The 23,778-nt window shown below is 48.6% G+C and overlaps 1 protein-coding gene across 25 annotated transcripts in view; it reads left to right on the top strand.

Moving 5' to 3' along the window:
* The window catches only part of nrxn2b (neurexin 2b), a 618,578-nt gene that overhangs the window by 552,658 nt on the left and 42,142 nt on the right, over positions 1-23,778 (top strand). For all 25 annotated transcript variants that reach the window (XM_036547806.1, XM_036547808.1, XM_036547817.1 and 22 more), the window contains one exon: positions 20,206-20,377. In XM_036547806.1, coding sequence (XP_036403699.1) covers positions 20,206-20,377 — 172 coding nt within the window. The remainder of the gene's footprint in view (positions 1-20,205; positions 20,378-23,778) is intronic.

Below are 23,778 nucleotides of genomic sequence, written 5' to 3' on the forward strand. Positions count from 1 at the left end.
AAAAGACGGCGTTCACAGCTGTCATATTTTTAGTCACACCTAATCTCCTTGTGCTCCCAGGCATCCTTGGACGAGGAGAGGGCAGGAGGCGAGCATCTGTCCAAAAATAGCAGTATCTTTTCTGTCGGCGATGCCAAGCTGTCTGACAGCACATAAATATGCCGTTGACCTGCCATTGCCCTCTACTGGGGCAGAGTGCGTGTAGTGCAGATAGACTGTTGTTTCGGGTTGTGTTTTATTTCTTTTTTTTTTTTTTCTCACTCCCAGCACTGATGTCAAGGGGGAGATTCATTGTCCTGGTAAAGATCCCATTTTTTTCTGTGTTTTGTGTTTCTTTTTTTTTTTTTTCCCACCACACTCTGCTCGGCTGCCAAGCCCTAACCCGTATTTTGTGATATGTGCCACTGGGAAAATATCAGCTATGCTGCTTAGATGAGCAGAAATACAGGGAAATGGTTATTTACGCCTTAGCAACCTGCTTCTCAGTGTTAGGATTATCACCTTTGGAAGAGGGAATTATCCCTGTGGACTAGCTGCTCCCTTTTCTGTTTCAGCCTAGCAAAGCATCATGGGAAAATGATTGGCACTTACTCTGTGCCTTGAGTCACTCTTGAAAAATAATCAGAAAAAAATCATGACTTGCATATCAACCACATCGGTGCTTGTAATCCATGAAACATCACCTGGAAAAAACATAGGGGATAAAAAAAGAATATTAAACTCTCAGACACAACGGGATGTAAATTAGTAACAACGTCAAACCAAATGTAATGATCTTCTTTGTAATTCAGATTTTTTTAATTTGCAACAATGGCGCGAGAATTCAGAGTTCTTTCAATTAATTTCATGCCTCATCTGCGTATGCGTTCAAGGAGCAGAGGACTGTGAAACTCAGATGGTGTTTTTTGGAGCATCTTGCAGTTTAAAACAAAACATCCTCATTGTGGAGCGATTCGGCGCCGGCAGTACCATTTAAAAGCAGTGCAAAAATATAGTCTGCAAAAGGCGTGTGAAAGGAGGGCAGGAAACAATTAATTATTTACGATTTATAGCAACAGAATTGGAAAGAAATCCTCATTATCCAGACAGTAATTGTTCTCCAAGAGTCATTAGATAAGCTTAAGAGAGAGGATCCTTCAGAAACGAGCGCCGGCCAGCTCGGAAGTGAGCGCCCTCTCAATTAATGCCAGTAAGGAAGCTTTTTTTTCTTTCCTCCAACAGTATTCGTTCTTCTGCTTGGCTCCTTACTCTTTCATCCAGCCGCAGCCCTCTTCTGTGTGAGAAAACATTATGTGGAAGATGTTTCCTGCAGTCCTGTTGTTGTTGGGTTTTTTTTCCCCACATCTAACCCAGTATGGATCAGCAGCCAGGAGCATAACTCCTGGTGGCATGGAGCAGGTGTTGACCTGCATGCCTGACTTAGCTGAAGCTGTTTCTCTACAAGCACTCCAGCCAGATCTCATCTCCTGACCCATGAATGACTCTGGAAACCTTTCAACAGCCAACACCTTTCAAGGTTTTTTTTTTTTAATGAAAATTTTAAATCTTTTTTTTTCTTTAAAGCAGAAGGCTGATATTCACGGGACACAAAGGTCAAAATCTATCATTCGGTGAATTGTGCATGAAACATTACGATAATGGTTGTGAATGATGCCTCCAAAGTGGGCCAAAACTCAACCTCTCTCCTGACTGCTGGTCATGTACTTCAGCCAAAGACAGCTCAAAGAGAAGAAGCAGGAAGTTAACTGGCAGAAAGAAATATTCTGGAATAACAAAATGGTTTTTAGAGATGAAAGTTAAAGTTAAACTAGACACCACACAGAAAGATTGCCACAGAAGTGAATATTTGCAAAGTCCATCCAAACATCTTGCCCTTGTTTTCACCACATTTTTTCAAATATGTAACAAATCAACATTTTATGTCCCAAATATGCATGAATAAATATTATTCCTAAAGACAACTATTAATCCATACTCAGAGTAATAATCTTAGATGTCTCTTAATACATGTTTGAAGAGTGTCCATTTTTTTTGTACCCAGAATGCAATGGGCACCCCCCTGCCCCCCCCCCCCCCCCCCTTTTGGAAATCAGTGGCTCCTAATGATTGATGTAGCCTGGCAGACTGTGATACAATCACTGTGACTCACCATAGATGCTTTTTTGAGTGCCTGGATGGCACAGCTTGATCAGGAGAATGAACAGTGCAACAATACGAAGCATGTACCAATTTAGAGGGCACTGCGGCGTGCGTGTGTTTGTTTCCAGGTTGTTAATGACAAAGTGCTGTTGCTGTACGTACCTTAAATAAGTGAGGAGCTCAAATCCATCAAATGACCCCCCCCACCCACATCCCAAGGTGAACAGAAGTAAAAAAAAAAAAATATATATATATATATATATATATATATATATATATATATATACAGTATATCTAATCTGTGGCCTCTCGATTTCTTCTTGGGTAATTAATTCACCATAGCCTTGAGTACCTTGTAGGAGGGAGTAATTAAATCCTAATTAACAGATTCCTCGTTAAAGTAGGATATCGTTCACCTCAACCAGCCACTTTCTGCTTGGAGCGGGAGGGTGGAGGTCAAAGTCAAGAGCGATGGAGATGGGGAGGGGTGGGGTGGGTTAGGGGACAGGGGAAACTTTCTCCAGAATTTTCCATCTCCAAATCCAAGCAAGTTGCTCCACATTAGCATTAGCTCCAGTGCTAGTGCTAATGACTAGCACTCTGTCACTCTATTTTAAAAGTCGGTGCTGTAGTTGCACAAAGCCGGTCACCACGGCAGCAGCCGGAACTCCGCACCATTCTGGAAGGCTTGGCAGCGCTGGAGAATCATTCCGCCAGATGGAAGGGCCGCACAGGAGGCAGTCAGCTCATGAGCGAGAATTACTGCTTAGCATGTTTGTAAATAGTATTGTCTACCCTGTAGTTGTGCCTGCTGCGTCCCTGTAGGGTTTTTCAGCCAGCAGCTAGTATTTGTGAATTAATGCTATACGTGGTTGCTTTCCTAGCACATTGTGTTCTGAAATGCACTTGTATGTTTTAATGGTCTGTCAGGCGCCCTGTAGAGAAGCATGTGCTAGTCCTGCTTTTGTTCCTGCTACTGATTTTACTGCAATTACCACTGCTAGTAATAATCATCCTCCTCCTCATCTTCTTCCTCATAATCATCTTCGTCATCATCTTCTTCCTCATAATCATCCTCCTCATCCTCCTCTTCATCATCCTCATCCTCATCATTAGCTCTAGCAGTAGCATTACTGTACAGTGAGGGTGTAAGAGGTGACATTTGATTTAGTGACGTTTAGAAGGCCAGCCGCACTGGGGCGCGTTGTGGTGCCCAGTGTTGGGGGGGGGGGGGGGGGGGAGGGCAAGGAATGACACTTCAGGGACAGCTGTAATTCGATCCCCGCGCCGCAAGTAAGGTGAGGGGCGAGCCCCCCCCCCCCCTCCTTGGAGCTCTCCGCTGCATGCTGGGTGGTTAGAAATGCCACTCGCTCTTTGGAGCACGCTCAGTTCTGACTCCTTAGAAAAGGAGAAGATTTGATTGATCCAGGACAGCTGTCAATAACACCAACCCTTCCCACGTGAACCCACACCACCAGCTCCACCACTGCCACCACCAGGATCCACCCACTAACCAAGAAGTGAACGAAACCAAGGGGGTGAAACTAAAGCCTAGCGGCTTGCCTCGCGCCCCTTCACTCCCGCCCCTCTCCCTCACGTTCACGCTCCTGACGCCGGCGTGATCGCTCGCCACGCTGAAGGATTACCGCCATTTTGGAATATGAGCGCTTTACCGCAGCATTTCCAGTCAATGAACGTTTCCCTTTTATAGAGCTGCCCGGTTAAAATAGCTCTGTAGTTATTCTAGGATGAATTATAGATGCGTGTGCACACTTTAAAGATTTATGGAGCCACGTGTGCTATGATGGGGCTGAGGATGCATTTCAGTCTTCCCCCCTTGCCTCCCCCTTCCCTTCTCCTCTGTCTCTCTCTCTTTCTCTCCCTCCATCTCTCCCTCCATCTGCCTGCTGAATGCAGGTATTTGGACAAAGTGATGAGTTTTGAGTCTCAGGTTGTGCGCCACGTCTGATTGCTGGATTATTTGTTGTCAGGGGTGATGCCTCATAGTTACATACAAGGCATACGCGTACACACACACACACACATACACAAACACACATACACAGACACACACACACACACATACATACAGATTGGCAGAGCCACATATGTGTAATCTCACAGATAATCACAGGTTCAGACACACACACACACACACACACACACACATACACAAACACACGTACACAGACACACACACACACACACACACACACACACACACATACATACAGATTGGCAGAGCCACATATGTATAATCTCACAGATTATCACAGATTCACACACATACACACACACAGACACACACACACACACACACACACACACATACACAAACACAAACACACACACACACACACACACACACACACACACAGCACGGTTCACATCTCCTGCTGCTGGTGGCATGTGGGAGTGTTCTATTCTTGGACACACTCAGCAGAGGGGTGGAGTGATGGGGTTGACAGTGGATGTAGAGCATTGATGAAGTGTCAGTCAGAGCTGCATCTCTGTTCACAGGATCTCAGACCATCAAATCCCCCTTCCTGCATTCAATCAATGCGGGCCTGAGAAACAGTGAGCTAACAGGCTTTGGATGTGAATGTGTACATGCTTCTGCAGAGCCTCCCGTCTCTTTAAAATGCTCCTTTTGATTTGGTTATGCCCCCCCCTTGTGGAGTTTACCATTGCTAAAAAGCTTATTTTTGTTTGTCTGCCTTGGAAAGATGTCTGCCTTCTTTCCAATGTAAAACATTAATGAAGATACAATAGTGCCAAAAGCAACGTACAATTTAAGTGTGTGTGTGTGTGTGTGTGTGTGTGTGTGTGTGCGCATTCATAAAGAATTTATAGCAATATTTAGACTAGTACTTTTGGGGCCATAGCCGAAACAGGAGGAAAAGAGATGCTTGCCTGTATAAATGTAGACAGGAGGTGCCTTGTAGTGTGTAACTGTAGCCCCTGGTGCCTCGTCTCAGTCTTTCCGGGTGACCCCTCTTTTGGCCCCTGGGCCTGGGGGAGAGGGGACAACCCACAGAGTCCCCAGAAGCCCCTCCTAAAGGCCCAGCCATATCACCACTCGCCACCTGGGCATCCGGGTATGGGCGTGGCCCTCACAAATGTGCCCAGCAGAGCGCACAGACATGCTTCAGAAGTCTACCCCTACCCCTCATCCCTGCCCGCCCCCCCACATGGTAACGCCGTCGCCATAGCGGTAAATAATGGTGGGCGTCGAGGCGTAAGATCCCAGGAGCCGACAACCGCGAGCAACGGCAGCCCCAGCGACCGCGTGTAGGTATGGGTAACATGGCAAACAGGGACTGTGGGACGCGGGCTCATTTTGGGCAGAAATGACACTGTTTACGCCATCGGGCATGCTGTACAGCAGGATCCCGAGAGAAGGAGAGACACGGAGAGAGAGAGAGAGAGAGAGAGAGAGAGGGAGACGGAGAGAGAGAGAGAGAGAGAGAGAGACAGAGAGAGAGAGAGAGAGACGGAGAGAGAGAGAGAGAGAGACAGAGAGAGAGACGGAGAGAGAGAGAGAAGGAGAGAGAGACAGAGAGAGAGAGAGAGAGACGGAGAGAGAGGGAGGGAGAGAGAAAGAGAGAGAGAGAGAAAGAGAGACGGAGAGAGAGAGAGGCTTATTTTCTGCTTGTGTGGTATAGCGTGCGGGACACAGCGCAGTAATAATGAATGACACTTTGACTCACTGCTCTGTTACTTTTAGCAGTGAATGAGCACGTTGTGTCCCAGTTTCTGCGACAGTGACGAATGCCATTCCCAGAATACCTCAGAGCGCCACACGGTCTGTCACCGAACACGCTCTCAAACACCTGCGCGGTATTACGCCTGACATTAAGCAACTGCAGCGACAAACACACTCCAGCCCTCAGACTCACTGAACGCACCGCGCGGCAGAGACGTGCTGTATGAGGTTTCTATATACACACACGCACGTGCGTGCGCACACACACATGCACACACTTACACACACGCACACACACACACTCATGTCCGAATGTATGCATAAACACACTCACACACACGCGCACAGCATTGCGCATCCCATGCCCCGGATCTCAGAGCTCACGCCCACGCAGACAGCCATGACGGGGTGGTCAAAGGTCCTGGACGGCCAGGCCGAATCGGCGCAAACGAGCAACACCCCCACCGAGCGCCTGTGATTGCAGCCAACACAGCGCAAAGCCACTGCGATTAATCCCCACAGGCAGGGGGGCACGTAGCCGCACTCCGCCCCAGCACGCAGCCCCCCGTGCCGCTAATGACATGTAAATTCCTCCGGTGGGGGGCCGGGGAGGGGGGCGTCGCACAGAGGGTCGAGGAGGAGAGGGAAAAAAGAGCGGGGAAAACGAGAGGAGGCAGGCGTGTCTTCATTTAGCAGTTCCCGAACCGCGCTCACCTCGGGGACGAGCGGGTGAGTAATCGCCACAGAGACCCCCCGGGGGGACGGGGGGGTGTGGGCGTCCCTTCACCACGGCAGCGGCATGCGGGAGGTCGGGGACACCTGCCGGGCGACGGCTCGTCTCCCGTTCGTTACCCGCTGGGTTTGTGCCGGCACGCCCAGAAAGCACCCTCCGCCTGTTTACACGGAAACACCTCGGAAACGGCTGTCACCACGGAAACAGGGAGACGGGGGGCAGTGAAAACACTGCTCCCGTGAGCGAGCGCGTCAGGCCTTCTTTAGGCAGACTGTGTTGATCGGTTTGCCCAGGATAATGGTCATCATGGCAGATTACAGCGAGGTGTTTTTCATGCAGCGGTTAATATGAAGTAGTTACTTGATGCCATCACATATGTATGTACTGAAATATGTTGGCTGTTGGAGCATACCTCCAATGAAATGTCTTTGATACTATGTATAAACAAAAGATGTAGGGGAATTGCCATTCTTTATAACAGTTTTTCCATTTTTTTTTTACAAGAATTTCCATTGTTATTTTTAAAGCGAAACAGCATACATAGCGGTGTAAATTACAAGATGTTTCTCACATAATCAAAAATAAAATAAATAAAATAAAAGTGATAACATTTAATTGCTCACCTGTTGTATTTAACTGAAGGTGTAATCAGGTTGACACAATTTCCTGCTGGAACAGTGTTCACTGCAGGTGGTCTTCTCAGATAGACAGTACTGTCGGTGGGCTGTGACTTCAGCCAAAATTAATAATATCATTGGCCAGTGGTAGGACGAGAGGAAGCGTTTTCTTTGGCTGTGAGCAGACCATATGCTGGCATTGGTGGCATGTCCGGCCTCCGGTCCCTGAGTCATGTGAAAGTGCGGGACTGTCCCCGCCGGTCACTGCTGACATCCTATAAGCGGCAGATTTGGCCTGGCTCTCCCCCCAGCCCTCGGTATACGGTTGATTGGGCTGTCGGTCGGATTTGACAGTGGGGTGAGAGTTGGGGGTTTGGGTGGGGGGGGGGGGGGTGTTTGGGGACGCATTTAACACTGCCAGCGGGGACGGCCAGCCCTTCAGTGGCCTATCGCCGTGGTTACACACTTGCATGTGGCCCCGCCTGCCCTTAACGCGCGTCTCTGCCCTTGGAGGCTGCGGGAGCGATGAGGCTGTCCTCTGTTCTGATGCCGTCCCCGCCGTTTGTTTGTTTGTGCGCTTCAATGGAGAGGTGAGGCCCTGCAGCACAGAGCGCGCCGGTATATTCAGTCCCCCTGGAAGCAGCTTGCTTTGCCGCGTTCTTTTTTCCTTTTTTTTTTTTTTGGTAGCTCACCACGTCATGGTTTTTCTCGCTCCAGTTGCATCAGCAGCGGTCCATGCGAAACCTGGGCCAAGTGAGGCGGCATCTAAGGCGGCATTTCCAGGTTTTTCCTTTTGCGCACGCAAAGCAAAGCCAAGCCACACAGCGGAACCCCTGCAGGACGAGGGCGGGGCGGAGGAGCGGGAGGGCAGGACACGCAGAGGGATTGCTCAAAATAGACAGGAGGTGTGGAGAAGGGCGTGGAGAGGGGTGAGAGGAGGGGGTGAGAGGAGGCCTCCCTCAGTGACTGACGGTGCCGGGGAACTGTGGTGACAAAGCCATCATCACCTCAGTCCGTCCAGCAGGACCAGCGGAGCCACCTTCACCACAGCACAGGCAGAGCGTGGAGGGGAGGGGCTGGGGAGCCCCTGGGAAGGAGGACGTATATGGCGTTATTTATGTTCCCAGCAGACGCCCTCATCCTGGGAAACCTATGCAGTTTCCATTTTAACAGCTGGTTATTTACCAGAGACACTTGCATTATATATGCAGCTCAGGCGTACACCAGCGGGGCCAGGTATTGAACTCGCAATCTCTAGGTTACAAATCGTAGCTCCCCATCCACTGCACCACACTGCCACCCGAGGAAGGAATGATATCATCGGGAGTACTTTTGTCAATACTAATTGTGTGAAGAATAATGTCTGGTTCTCGGTAATGTGGCGAGGGAAGGGAGGAGAGAGATATGAGGGGAGAGGCGGAGATGACGGGGGACAGATGTCGGGAGGGAGGGAGGGAGCCGAGGCTGTGGGAGAGAGGGGTGACGGAGGGAGAGAAAGGAGAGAGGAGCAGATGTGAGGGAGAGAGAGAGAAGTTGCGGGCGCCGGCGCCTTCAGGAGGGGGTGGGGAGAGTGGGGATGGCGCTCCAACGTGCCAGATTGGCAATGCCCTTCAGTGCCCTCGCCTGTCCCATCTGCAGCGGGCGCCGGGCGGGGCCTCTCAGCTCGTCTGAGCGCACGGGGGGACCGAGGCCTCGTTACCGTCGTAACGGTGCACTGCGGGCTTCTGCACACCAGCGCTGCATAGATCGCAGCCCAAAAGGAGCCCAAGCCCCACAGAGGCCCATAGATCACAGCCTGGGAGGAATTAGCAAGCAGAAGTTCTGATGATTTGAGTTGAAAGCATTATGTAGGGTGTGCAATACTACACACATGGAATGTATGATTGAATGAGGAAATACCACAAATTTGTCCACAGTGTAAGTATGCTGTAGGTGTAGGAGAACGCTGTGATGTCAGGGGTTAGGGTGGAGGGGTGTGTAAAGGTCAGAGGACCCATCTGTGTGACGGGTTTGTAAGCATCCCGCCGGTCAGTGTCTGACAGTGCGGCCGCACCTTCAGGTGGGCAGGTGAGGCAGATGGCACAGAGGGTGATCCACACCTGACTGGCCGTCTGCCCACCAAGTCACAGAGCACCTGCGTGTGTGTGTGTGTGTCCAACAGCATGTGTGCACACCCGTTCAGGGGGAGTCATTCGTGCGAGTGCGTCCCGGGTGGGTGTGGGTGTGGGTGTGGGTGTGGGTGTGTGTGTGTGTGTGTGTGTGTGTGTGTGTATGTCTGTGTGTGTCTGTGTGAGTGTGTGGTGTGTGTGTGTGTGTGTTTCTGCATTTATGAGGAAGGTTTGTGATTTTGTCTCTTTCAGTGCTGGATGATCTCTCAGATGGGTTTTACTGACGTGTGTATGTGTGTGTGTCTCTGTGTGTGTCTGTGTGTGTGTGTTTATGTGTGTGTGTATGTGTGTGTGTGTGTGTGTGTGTCTGCATTTATGAGGAAGGGTCATGATTTTGTCTCTTTCAGTGCTGTGTGCCCTCTCAGATGATTTTTACTGACATGTGCGTGTGTGTGTGTGTGTGTGTGTGTGTGTGTGTGTGCATGCATCCATTACTTATGAACCAGTACCCCCCCCTCACACACACACACACAGAAGGGGCTTTGATCCATGAAGCAGAGTGGGAGTGTGATAGGGGGAAGGGAGAAAAAAGAGAGAAAAGGCAAGTGAGATGGCCAGAGGCTAGAGAGGTAGAGAGTGATGGAAAAAAAGAGGGCAGGGATGAAGCGAGGGAGACAGACAGAGAGATGGGGGGAGATAGAGAGGACAGGAGGGGAGAGGGAGAGAGAGGCTTTGAACTGATTATCCTTGTTTGCGCAGCTCACCGCAGAACAAATATTAGCCTCTGTGCACCACAGCAGTTCCCCTCTGATTAAATTTCACCTTGCGCCGTGCCCACAGAGCTCAGACCCGACCCCTAAGAGACGGGCTGACAGACAGAGCAACAGACAGAGACACAGAGGGGACTGAGGAAGGAGAGCGTCCGTACAGAGAAGAGACTGAGGGGACCAAGGAGAGAGAGAGAGTTCATACAGGGGAGAGAGAGAGTCAATACAGTGGAGAGAGAGACTCGGGAGGGCCTGAGGAGAGAGAGGGTCCATACGGTGGAGAGACAGACAGAAACTGTACGGCTCTGGAACAGAAAACAGCCTGATTAAGGCCATTCCCAGTGGTCCCAATCAAAGCAGCATTCAATCAGACAAAATGTCCGAGCACACCCAAGCGAACCTTAAACGGAATCAGATCTGAGTTATACGATGTTTACTCTCCTCGAAATTGTTATTAGATTTGGGGTGTAATGCAGAACAAGCTCTTCTCAGTTTTGACCTTATGTCAAGATGTTTGTGTCCACCTCAAAGTCTCCCACGAATAAGATGAATGAGTTTATATAGCGTTATATTGGCTCTGCTCTAAATCTTAGTCCCTCTAAGACAGAGGATAAGGGCGGGGGGGCTTTGTCCTTGCCAGTGAAGTGTTTGGTTCGGAGAGATGCGAAGAAGTAGAGGAGGAGTGGAGGCAGAGAACACTAAGCTCTGAATACCGTCTGAAGGTCATACTCATGCACTGCATGAGGTTTAGATCGACCACTACACACACACACACACACACACGTGAATGCACATGCACACGGGCACGCACACACACACACACACACGTGAATGCCCATGCACACACACACGCGCACACACACACACACACACACGTGAATGCCCATGCACGCACGCGCGCACACACACACACACACACACACACACGTACATCTCCAGTCTTTGTCCTTCCCCTGCACATACAAAGAGGCACGTGTACACTTACACACAGCCTCAATAGCATGTAAACACACCCTCTCTTTCTTGCATTTTAATTTGAAAGTGATGCATTTAATCTCATGGTCATTTTCCTTCAGGTTTTAAATCTGAAGTACTTTTGCCAGTATCACAGCTCAAAAACAAGATGTCCGAGAACAGCCATTATTTCTCAGCTCCAGGTCTGCTGTAAACCTGGAAATATATCCAGCCTGATCGATACCACTGAGTCAACAGCGGACCATTCCCCGTGCTGTATGTTGCTTGCAAAGATGTGCTCAGTTGAGTAGCCGACACAGTGGGCGGAGCTTCAGCTCCACCCAAAAAGAATTTTCTCTCTCTCTTTCTCCCTCTCCCTCTCCCTCTCTCCCCCTTTCTCTCTCTCTCTCTCTCTCTCTCTCCCTCTCCCTCTCCCTCTCCCTCTCTCTCTCTCTCTCTCTCTCTCTCTCTCTCTCTCTCTCTCTCTCTGTAACACCATGGCTCACAAAGTCACCTTAGTTCACAGCAGCATGTTTGGAGTTAGCCGGAGCATACTGATGAGAGATCTCTCTGGACGCAGCCCAGAGACTCTGCCTGCTTTCAAAGACCCCTAATTTACTCGCCTCTTCCAAAAGGCTTTGGCTGTCTGAGGCGTGTGTTGAGAAAACTCGATAACACACACAAGATCAGTCTCATTTAATTATTTATTTATTTATTTATTTATTTTCGCTTTTGTTCAAAGCTGTTTTTTTTGGTGATAGAATGAAGCTTATGAAGGAGTTTTTGAATTCACAGCTGTGTCTTCTGCAAGTCCGGGCTGGGATGAAGACAGTCTCAGGGTGATTGCGTTCTGAAACGGGGTTAACGGAAATGCAGGGAAATGTGGGTCATCGACTTTCTCCAGGACATGGCTCTGTCTGCATATTTGATTGGGGAGCTGCTCGGCACAGCACCCCGGCTCAGAAGAGGAGCAGCCAGTCAGAGACGCACAGGTTTGGAAGCAGACAGTGACGCCAGAGGCGTGCTGTACTCTTAAGGAACTGTCACAGTCTGTCGCCTGTGTGATCTGAATTCCAGAGAATTCGGCAGACGGCTGTCCCCACATCCTTCTTCACAGGTGCACGGGCACACATACACACACACACACACACACTCTTGCATTTGCACACACACACAAACACACACATACTTCTGCACTGATGTCCAGCCCAATGCGGCAGGGTCACGCACTGGAGCAGAGATGAGACACAAACAGTGGGTCCGGCCTGGATGTTTTACCTGCTGTTCGCTTGTGTGCTTCAGCAGGACACAGCCTGCGACAGGCAGGGGAAGGTCCAGCACCAGGGAGAGGTCAGGGCAGAGCAGAGAGCTGGCTTCCCAGAGACGCCAGCTGCTTTGTGTGTGTGTGTGTGTGTGTGTGTCTGTTTCTGTGTGTCAGGGGTGTGAAGATTCTGTCCCCCCCAAAGACCACCTCCTCCTGGCAGTCCAGTCCCCAAACTCCTGCTGGCCTCTGCTGCACTGTGATTGGCTGGCCCGGCCCTCCTCCTGTAGCGGGCTGAGTTTTCGCTGCTGCGCTGTGATTGGCTGGCCCGGCCCTCCTCCTGTAGCGGGCTGAGAGGCTTCACCTCCCCTGGAAATCGTGCTCCAGCTTCCTCAAGAGCACTGGGTTGGCGGGGGATGGGTTGGCGGGGGATGGGGAGGCGGGGGTGGGGTCACCTGGGATTTGAACCCGTGACCATCTGGTCAGGAAGTTGAGAGACTTTGTCAATCCCCGCTGCACCTCGCAGCCCAGCTGCTCCAATCAGCATCCACGGCCCATGGGGACGGGGTCGCCGTCAGAGATGTGACAGCAACACTCACAGCAGGCATTAAGGGCCGGGCTCGAGGAAGAGGGAGGGTGGCGTACGGCTGGTGGTGGAGACCTGGAGGCCGGATTCGTATGCACTGACACGGGTCGGTCTGCTCCCCATCTCAAACAGAAGAGGCCTTTCTGAGGACGTCTGCCTTGCGCGCAGAGCCCGGTCAATTAGCACTCACTTCCTACCCGAACGAGCCAATCTGGGCAGGCGTGCAGGGGAATATTCCCACTTTGCCAACCAAGCATGTGGCATGTTCGTCTGTGGGGTGCCAGTGCATGTTGAATTCTCTCTCCCTCTCTCTCGCTGTTGACTGATTGGACAGCCAGGGTTGCCTTTGTTGCTGAATGAGCAGCAATTGGCTGGTTGCTGGGTGCCGTATTGACAGGCGGCAGATGTGCCTCAGGGAGGGACTGGCTGTTTCCTCATCGACCCCCCCCCCCCCCCCATAACCCCCAAAGCCGCCCCCCCCCAACTGTGCCTTCCCAGCATGTCTTGCAGTTTCTTCAATGTCACCAAATGCTGCTGAAGCCTGAATCACCCTGGGTGTCAGTGGGGTGCAGGTCTCACAGAAACACAGCTTTCTGTAAAGAGAGGTGTTGGATGTCAGGGGAAAGTCGAAGAGGGCCTCACAGTTCTGTGAGTTCTGTGAGTTCTCGGCGATTAAAGGGGAGAGGAAAGGTAACCCTCTGCTGTGGGCACGGCCGCACCTCTGTGTGACCGTCACTCCCGACTAGCAGCTTTAGGGCCTCCCATTGATGGATTGGCCCATAATGCAGTCTGATCCTTTGTGCTAGCCCGCTGTCTTGTTTTTTTTTATGTTTTATGTTCTTTTGTTTTGTGTTTTTTTTTTTTTAAAGGAGTGCGGAAAATCAGGATATGGGAATAGAGAGAGAGAGAGAGAGAGAGAGAGAGACGGAGAGGGAGACAGAGAGAGAGAGAGAGAGAGAAAAATGTTATTAGGATGAGGAGACGCGGGAAACTTCTCAAGGTGACTGCCGGGGATTACGGCGAGCACATACAAATGAAGCAGGATGAGAGGAGCTTCAGCCCGAGCCTCTTCTCTCTCGCGCGGTCCTGAGACGGCGCTCGCTCTCGACGGCCGCTGAAGTGTCCGCTGTCCTTATCACTGAGTGGGGAGGCTGTGTGAGAAACAACAGACTTATAGGGGGGGGATGCAGGCGCTCAGCACACCTCTGTTCAATTTGAGCGTGGATGTGACTCAAGGGCCCCCGTCCTCCTACGTAGTAGCTATCTCGTGTCACGAGATTGCGCCGGTGTGTAATTGAGTCTGCCGAGAGGCTATCTGGGATTTCTCTCTGCAGAAATTACCGCGTGTCACCATCCCCCCCCTAACCATTCTTGAGCCTGCGTGGTGGTGTTTGGTTTTGTTAGTAAACGTTCACAGCATCGGGTTCATGCTGATATAGGCTCAAAGACCTTGGGTTATCATGTCATGCTTACTTACTCGCTCTACAGCATTTGTTTATGGTAACCATGGTAATAATTGGCTGAAAATTCTTATGTTTATGAATCCCATTCTCTACACAACCACTGTGCTACATGGTCAGCAGTGTAGTACAGTAGTAAGGAGCAGGGCTTGTAGCCTAAAGGTTGCTGATTCATTTCATTGCTGTTGTACCCTTGGGCGAGGTACTTAACCCACAATTGTTTCAGTAAAATATCCAGCTGTTTTGAATGGATAACATTACAGGAAACCATTACTGTTGTCTGCTAAAGGACAATAATGTAATGTAACATTATAATGGCATCATTGTGACATCACAATGTAGAACATTAGTACCTACTGATAAAATATCAGTCTCACTGTTTTTGTAATGGAATGCAAGTGACTGATGTTCTCCAGAACTCCCAAGGCCATAGCGTCATAGCTTCATCCCCAAGCCTGGGTCCCCCCCACTCCACAGCGATGCGGTGCTGAATTTTGGCCGTGCTTAGAAAAATGAATTGTTGATGCTATGGGACCAGTGTAAATCCCCCTGTGCAGCTATCAAAGCAAAATAAAAATGGGGGGAAGCAGGGGGTGGAGGTGTTTTGGCACCTCATGTCTGCATGAAAAGGACGGGCGGATTTATAGACATTTCCTGCAGACGGCATCTAATAAAGAATCACAAATCAGTCAGCCTCTCCCCTCCTCTCTGCACCCCCCCCTCCCACACTGGCCTCTGTCAGCTGGGGTTGTAAAAATGTTGCTGGTAAACTGGAGACAATTATTTTTTTAAAAGGTAAAGCACACAGTTGCATGGGCCATTGGCAGGGCAATGGAGCATAGAGAGAGGCTGGTAAATATTACCCAGCTTCACCTTCTCTCTCTCTCTCTCCCTCTCTCTCTCTCTCTCTCTCTCTCTCTCTCTCTCTCTCTCTCTCCCTCCCTCCCTCTCTCTCTCTCTCTCTCTCTCTCTCTCTCTCTCTCTCACTCCCTCCCCCCCTCCCTCTCTCTCTCTCTCTCTCTCTCTCTCTCTCTCTCTCTCTCTCTCTCTCTCTCTCTCTCTCTCTCTCTCTCTCCCTCACTCTCTCTCCCTCTCTCTCCCTCTCTCTCCCTCCCTCCCCCCGGCCTGTATATACTGTATGTGTATGGCCTTTGTATTGATAATGTTTACTGGAATACGTAGAAATGTTTGGTGCCTCCAACCAAACACTATTCTAAGTTTAATTTAATCATTGAACCACTTCTAGGTGCCTCTTAATTGTATAGTCTTTAGAATCGTAAGCATTTATGATCTTTTCTTCCAGCATCTTACTTCAGTTAAATCTGGATATGGGGTGCGGAAATATTTGATTACGCGAAATGTATTTACTTAATATTCACTGAATAGGAGTAATTTTCACGAGAGTTGAAATGAGCAGTTTTGATGGTTGCGTATTTAAATAGGCTCTCGGCACTCGGTGGTGTAACCTCCCCCTTCTTCTCCCGCGCAGAAGCGGGACTGTGGCAGCGCTTTGAAAGGCCTGAATGAGACGTGTTAAAGGTGGCGGGCTGAAATTAGAGAGAGAAAGGCAGTGATTGGCCGCTCTTTTCAACCCGCTGTTTTCCGAGTCTTTACGCCACGGAAACTCGCCGTACCTGATCAGACGTCCCGTCAGTGCTAATTTAGTCCTCACAAGCTTCAGGGGCGCGCTGCTATTCAGAGTTCACCTATTGTCTGGCTCACACTCTTTAGCAGCGGTGGGCAGGCGTGTGTGTGTGTGTGTGTGTGCTGTGTGTGTGTGTGTGTGTGTGTGTGTGTGTGTGTGTGTGTGTGTGTGTGTGTGTGTTTGTGTGTGTGTGTGTGTTTGTGTGTGTGTGTGTGTGTGTGTGTGTGTTTGTGTGTGTGTGTGTGTGTGTGTGTGTGTGTGTGGGTGGGTAGGGCTGCCAGTGTTATTGATGGAGCTCTCTGCTTCGAACACTTCGAAACTGAACTCCCCACGGCCTGCTATATTCCATTTTCTCTCCTTTTTTTTCCAATTGATTATACAAGGGGATGAAAAAAACACACACGCACACATCCTGACATCTTCAAACGAAGACCGAGTGCGAGACAGGAGGCTTTGATCTCTGAGCACCTCAAGGCCCTGTAGATCTCCAAGGTTTCTCTCACTCATTCGGATCCCTCGGTCCAAGCGGCCTGGCCTGGGAGAGGCCTAATTGATAGCCCAGTTCTCGCTAAGGTTAGCTTCATTCACATTCACTATCTGTCTGTGGTGCTGGCTGTTATATGCCCGGCTACAAGGTCATGATTTAATGACTCGATCAGTGTGCTTTCGACTACGTAAGCCATCCCACTGCTACCACCACTGTGAGTGCGATTGAGCTGAGACAGCCAGTTCCTAATGGAGACAGACATTCTCTTCTTAAACATTCAGAGGTGTGTTCCAAAAACACAGGGCTGGATTAGACTCAAGTGAATTTTACAGCTTTGCCCAACAGATTGTATTACATTATTGATTTGCTTGGCAGACGCCCTTATCTAGGGCAACTAACTTGGCTTGCATTTTTTTACATGATATTTATGTCTGCTAAAGTGATTCACCTTGCTACTTTGCATTTTTAGGACATGAGAGCTGAATTATTAATTATTATCATTATTATGGTGCAGCGAGTCTTCAATGTGATGTTGTAATGTGGCATAACAGTTAGAGTTGCAAACAGGCGTCGTCACCCACAGCACATCTGCACATTTTGAAAAGACAGATCAACTGACAAGATTTATTCCTTATTTCATTTTGCATGGTTGAAGAATGTGCTTTTCCAAATGCAGCTAGTGCAGACTGATGTGTACCCATACTGGTGCATGAATGTCTTATATACATTCACATGTATGTGTGCGTGTGTGTGTGTGTGTGTGTTGGGGGGGGGGGGTTGGTGGGTGGGTCTGTGTGTGTGTGTATGTGTGTGTGTGTGTGTGTGTGTGTGTGTGTGTGTGTTGGGGGGGGGGGGGGGGGGGGGGGGGTGGTGTGTGCTGTGCTGTGTGTACCTCACAGCATCTTTTTATGATGTCAAAGTTTTGCCTATTTTTTGACATCCTCTTTGTGTATCATCATGAAACCCTGACATTTGAGCTCACACTTATTGAAAGGAGATCAGTCTATAGGGTATGAGATATGGACAGGCTTTAAAGAATACGCTGCTCACACAGACACTGTGATGGGAAGATGCCAGCATCTGGGAGAGGTGTTCAGAGAAAGAATGCATAGCCTCACCAGGCAGTAAGTGGCTGTACGCGCTTTGGCTCATAATCAGACTGTTATTATCGGGTTATTATCCGAAACCTGGATTGAATGTGCTTTGCGTTGTACCCCCAGCTTGTGTCTAGACCATGTACGGTACACGTCTGGCTGACCCACTGGATGAAAAATGAGGACCTTCGAACGGGCGATTGAATTATCGTCGGCTTCCGGTTATATTAACCGCGGAGACCGAGCGGTCCTTTCAGTTGCCCGGTTTAAATGTTTCAGGATCGTCCTTTTTCACCAAGGCTACCTGCCCAACCCCTCCTTTCTCCACCCCTTCCATCCATCCTCATTGTGCTGGCGTGGCAGCACCTCCATCCAGCTCACCCCCAGGGAGATTAAGCCTTTTTTTACAGAGATATTTAGCTTAAGGGAGTAGCCATTAAAATGTCATTACCGCAACGTAGAAATCACCTTTAAAAAGCACAGATTCCCGAGGGCCTCCTGGCCTAATGGGGTCATTACATTCCGGTTTCAGAATGTCCTAATGTTGCGGAACACTCACACTAATCTATCTGTTAATATCTCTAAATTGTCTGCGCATTTTTCCCCCTTAATGCTATGTATTCATATTACAAAGAAAACGACTGTGCTGGAAGATTAAATTAATTTTTGAAATGGAAAAAAAAGGAAAACATAGAGGGAGACAAGTGTAATTGTTTTTCTCTGCGGGGTGTTCTGCCTCTTTCACATGTTATCCTAAGGGGGTAAATTCTGGTCCTGAAGATGAAGAAATGTCCTTTAAAAACAGCCCCCCCCCCCCTCCCAATCAGTAATCAGATCATCAAACCAGAACTGCGACAACCCTCTGATAGCCCTTTCATCAAGAAAGGGGAAGTGTCATTTTACCAGTAGGGGGCGCCCTTGTCTTGGAGTGTAATTATGAAAATTGTGAATAACAAATGTGAAAGATTATATTCTAATTCATTTTCATTTCCCTTGATTTGAATTTATTTGCTTCATGAAGAGGCACACAAAGTTCTTTCCTGTTTCTGAATGCTTCTACTCTTCTACCCCAAGACATTAAACCAAGGTGCCAGCTCTGTGTGGGGTCTAAAATATTTTGCCAGTCTTTGTAAATAGCAGGGATATAGCTACACTGTCCTCAACAAAATTATAATCTATTTTCTTCATTACAGCTACCTAATTATCTGCACATTTAAATTGTTTAGATATTAATTATCTGCACATTTTAATTGGTTACATGTTAATTATTTTCACATTTAAATTGGTTATGCATTAATTGGTTTGGTAATTGGCTGAAAAATCACTGATTGTGCCATTAGCCCATGGGTGTTGTTTTAAATGGTGTGAATATAAACAACAATAATATCTGTAAGACAAAGAATTATGTAATGATCATAACAGTTTTTCAATCCTGAAAAAATCAGATTCTGGATTTTCATGAACAGAATAGCAATTTATCAGAACATTTTAGTGTTGTAGATTTTGGAAGCTCTACATTATTACATTTGTAATTATTGTACATAACAATTTATTTTTCATCCAGAACGTATTTACTCAACTAATCTTATAGTCATCTCCCGGTATCTTTTTTGCTGATTTTACCCAAAATATATATTCACCCATGAATCTTTAACATGTGCTTGAAGTGAACGGTGTATTCAACAGAAGCTATCTGGGCTATATTGATGGATTTAAATAATGGCTGGCTGGAAAAACAGGTGTGTTAAAACCTCTGGACAGAGTCAGCCAGAAAGCAGAACTCTGTCAGCTGCATTTGGACACGCCTGATCAGACAGAGGCATTGCGGCCACAGGAGCGCCTCCTGAGAGGAGAGGGGTCAGGGGTCATTTGCCAGGCCGGTACATCAGTGTATCACCTTGCCATTTGCTCCCCCTCCCTCCCCCGCCCCCCCATTCGCTGCCCCTCTCTCTCTCTCCTCTGTCAGTGTCCTGCATCTCCCTCAGCCCGGCCTCAGCCCCACAGAGATGCTGTCGCAGTAAATGGCTTTGACCTTTCCCCAGCCCAAGGGCGGGAGAGAGAGGCGTGTGGGGTGGGCATAGGGGGTGGGGGGGGGGGGGGGTGTAGGGGTGGTCTGTAATCAACCGAAAGCAGCAGGAGCTTGTCAGCACTAACAGCTTTGTGGAGGGAGGGGGGGCGGGGGATGGAGGGGGAGGTGGATTAAGAGCAGGGGGTGATGAATTATATCCATTTCTTCCATCCAATCCTTTTATGTACTAATGTAGGCATTACTAATCAAACAGCCAGCAGATAGCATAATAGCATTCACTCATCTCATGATAACCAAAGGATGAGTGAACAGCCCATTTGCACAAGCAATAACAGTGAGAGCCTAGATGTTTTCATAACAAATGGTACTACAGAAGCTTTAATGTTGATATACTCCAGAACTTGTGTAATTTTTTTATAATTCTGATTTTTGTTATGAAGGTTTGATACTTATCATTCATTTATTTCACTCCAAAGTAACTCATTCTACAGGATTTTGAGAAATTCCTTTTTCTGTACAGCACAGAAGTAAAATTACAGGCTTATCAGAAACGTGACCGGTACGCTCACAGTCTCAGACACGATGGTCATCCTTGCTCCTCCTCTCTCCTCTCTCACAGGAACGGGGAAAGATCGGCGTGATCTTCAACGTGGGAACGGACGACATCACCATCGACGAGAGCGCCGTCATGGTGAGCGACGGCAAGTACCACGTGGTGCGATTCACCCGCAGCGGGGGCAACGCCACACTCCAGGTGGACAACCAGCCCGTCATCGAGCGTTTCCCGTCAGGTAGGAGTGGGGTCATCCCGGAGTGGGGTGGGGGGGGGCCAAGGGAGGGGGCAGAGGGGAGGGGGATTGTTCGGAGGGTGAAGGGGACTGAGGGGAAGCTTGTGAAAGCTCTAGCGCTCACAGGCTCAGAGAGCTGGCATGGAAAGAGAGAGTCTTCAGACTGCACTGAATGTTATCTGAGAGGCAAGACGCCCCCCTTTTTTGAGTCACCTGACCAGAGACCGGGAAAGTGCAGAGTACAAGAATTCGGGCTCAACCGGCTGACAGTTCAAAAGCAGAAAAAAAAGCAGTCCAGGATGAGAGTTTGGGCACACACTTTGCACCATCCAAGCGCTTGATTCGTATCTCGTTGTACCCAGAGCAACATTTGAAGTTTGTCACTTCCTTTAAACACATTCCAAAAATGTCCTGCGCATGCGTTATTAGAGCTTGCACATGGACGCCACTGATAAACCTTGCACAAACCATCTTATATTCAGACTGACAAGTTCAGTCAACTCCCCCAACACGTGCCTGCACACACACACACACACACACACACACACACACACACACCGCTGCAAAAAAAAGTTGGAGTAGTTCTTTTCTTTTCTCACAGCAATCGGAGAGGCCAGCTGGCTGTGGGCAGGGTGGGGAATTGTGACAGCTGAAAATGAGTTCTTCCCACAGCCTTGCAGGAGTGTAGGAGTATGTAGCTGAGTTCCTGCTTGCCTGTAAAAATAGCTCTTGTAGACCACAGTTCCCCCATAAAGCAGGCTTTGTGTGTGCGTGCATCCATGCGTGTGCGCACTACCAGCTGGTCAGCTGAGCCAAACACGGCTACGTGCCAGCTGGCAACGTCTCCCACACCAACCGCTCCATCCACGCCTGTCACAGCCAGTAATTACAACTGTACCTGCCACACCTGAACCTCACAGTTTGCTCTGAAACCTTAGCGTTTCACCTATACCTGTCATGTCTCACCTTCTCACCTGTACCTGACAGATCTCACCTGCTAACCTGTACCAGCCATCATGCTTTTGCATCTGAACTGGCCATGTATTACCTGTTCCCTTATATCTGCCATATGAAGCACAGGTTCACCTGTATTTGCCATATTGTATAGACATTTCTTCATATAAACCCCTAAAAACAGAAACGCTCCATGACGCCAAATTGTGCAAATTTTCACAAAAATATGCTACAACAAGTGTAGTAAACAGTCTTAGCCTTTAAACACTGTATAGTTCATTTATGTAATGGACCATTTTGAAATTAATATGATTTAATTTCTTCAAGGTCAATGCCTAGTTAAATGCTTGCTAATGATGACAGCTAAGGGAAAAGGAAGAATGCCATGTATATAATGTAGCCCATATCGAAAACAGTTCAGGCCATACACCATACCAGCTGGACTGAAACATTGAGATGCAACAAATATAACCTCTCTGTTCTTCTTTTCTGTACCACCCTCCAGCATTTGCTAGCTTCATTAGCCAGCTGCATTATTTAGCCAGATTAACCTGTTCTTTCTTAAACTTGTTCTTCTAAATAAAAAGAGCAGAAACTACCAGGAGTTACCAAATTAGTTCACTAGTTGGGCAGCTAGTCTGCCAATTGGCAAATCACATATTGGACATCATATTGTCTAGCTATCTAACAATGTAAGCCTTCTCATGTTATAAATGAAATAGATTAACACTAAAATACTGCAGAAATTAGGGAAAACAGCAGTGAAATGTTTGAGGTGTAGTTCATAATCACATACAACAACAATAAAATCACAGATCGCATCTTCAAGCTGCATGTAACGATGGTTTACTGCAAGGTTCAGCATTCCACAGTGCAGGCTTGTCCTCCATTAGCTCTCCTGGCTGGCTCTGTCTCCTTCCGGTGAAATCCCAGAAATCACTGAGTCTCTCTCTCTCTCTTTCCATTCTGAGCCCTTAGAGATTTCACACTTCCCACAGCTCTCTCCACCCCGGCTGCAGGGAAGACATTTTCTGCGTTTCTGGTGGCTGCCTATTTCATTTTATGCCCGGGTTTTTTTTTTGTATTTATCACATCACCCCCCTCTGGAAGGCGGAGCGCTAATCGCAGGGGCCTCCGCCGCCGGGGGTGTGCGGAGTACGGGATCTGGGGGAGCACCTGTTGTGCTGTAGCACATGCGGGCCCCCCCCCACACACAGGCAGAGGTCTTGTTTTTCCTGTCTCAGAGATCCCAGCCTGGGCCCCCCACAGGTGGAGCTGTAGATGGAGTTCCGGTTCTCCTGGCTGGAGGCATGTCCTGGTGCTGAGATTCAGGAGCCATGTGGTGTGTACCCCCCCCCGGCCCCAGTCTCTGCAATAATCCTGCCCTGTAGGTTTCATCCAGAACCCATCAGTCTTCAGAGCGCCTACCAGGGGGTTACCCTGGCAAGAGGTTTCAGCAAGAGGTCTGAAATACGGACTGAAATATAGACATCAGTGCGCACTTTCTCCAGATATTTTCCATGGTGCTGGGAGAAAACCCATGAAATAGGACCAGTTAAAGACAGTGTTGACTCCCAGACACCCTGGAGATCCCCTCTGACAGTTTTTCACCATAAAAAAAGACATTGACATCTAAGGCTATGTGACCTTTGTCATGTGTTTACATGAGGATTTTTCTGTGTGGATTGAAATGCTCTTCAGGGGGAGATCCAGAATAGACAGGAGCAAGCTCTTTCAGTCCAGCAACAGCTTGATAGTTGAAGCTATATGACGATGCTGGTGTTGGTGTTGGTGTTTGTTTAGTTGGCATGGTTAGGCCATCACGATCCCACCAGAGGACAGAAGACTGCACCATTAAAATTGGACAAGACTCCCATATAAGCCAATGCAGTGTTGCCCTGTTGATGAGCTGTTGACAGTTGATGTCTGTGGCAGAATCTCTGGTCCGCTGCTTTAGTCCATTGAACTGTAAATCCCTTCTTGCTGCAATATATCTGGGACACACCACTAATGATCATGCAAGGAATAACTATGAGCAGCTATTGTACAGCGTCACAAAATGGCTGTTGTGGACGTAATGTACCGTATTTTTTGCATGAATGCAGCGGCTCATTAATTCCATTCGCTCTTTTTTTTCTCTTTTTTTTGCGAAGCCTCTTCTTACTACCTCTTTGATTTCTGTTTGTTAGTTTAGCACTTTTGTGCGTGAGAGGATTAGCTTAATTCATTTATGTGTGTGGTGGTACATGATTACTAAAATCAAGACTGCTTTGAAGGTTCCTCGTCTGCTGCCTTTCAAAGGGAAACAGCCGTTGAGTTGTGGCATTTGAGGAGAGTAGAGCTCCGCTGGGGTGGGAGAAGCAGGAGGGAGAGTCGAGCATGAAGGGGGCTTTTATGAACTTAAGTGAGCTGGCATGTCAGAACAGACTACAGACAGCACCGTGGACTGT

Source organism: Megalops cyprinoides, chromosome 16 (genome assembly GCF_013368585.1).
Source record: "Megalops cyprinoides isolate fMegCyp1 chromosome 16, fMegCyp1.pri, whole genome shotgun sequence".
NCBI lineage: Eukaryota > Metazoa > Chordata > Actinopteri > Elopiformes > Megalopidae > Megalops > Megalops cyprinoides.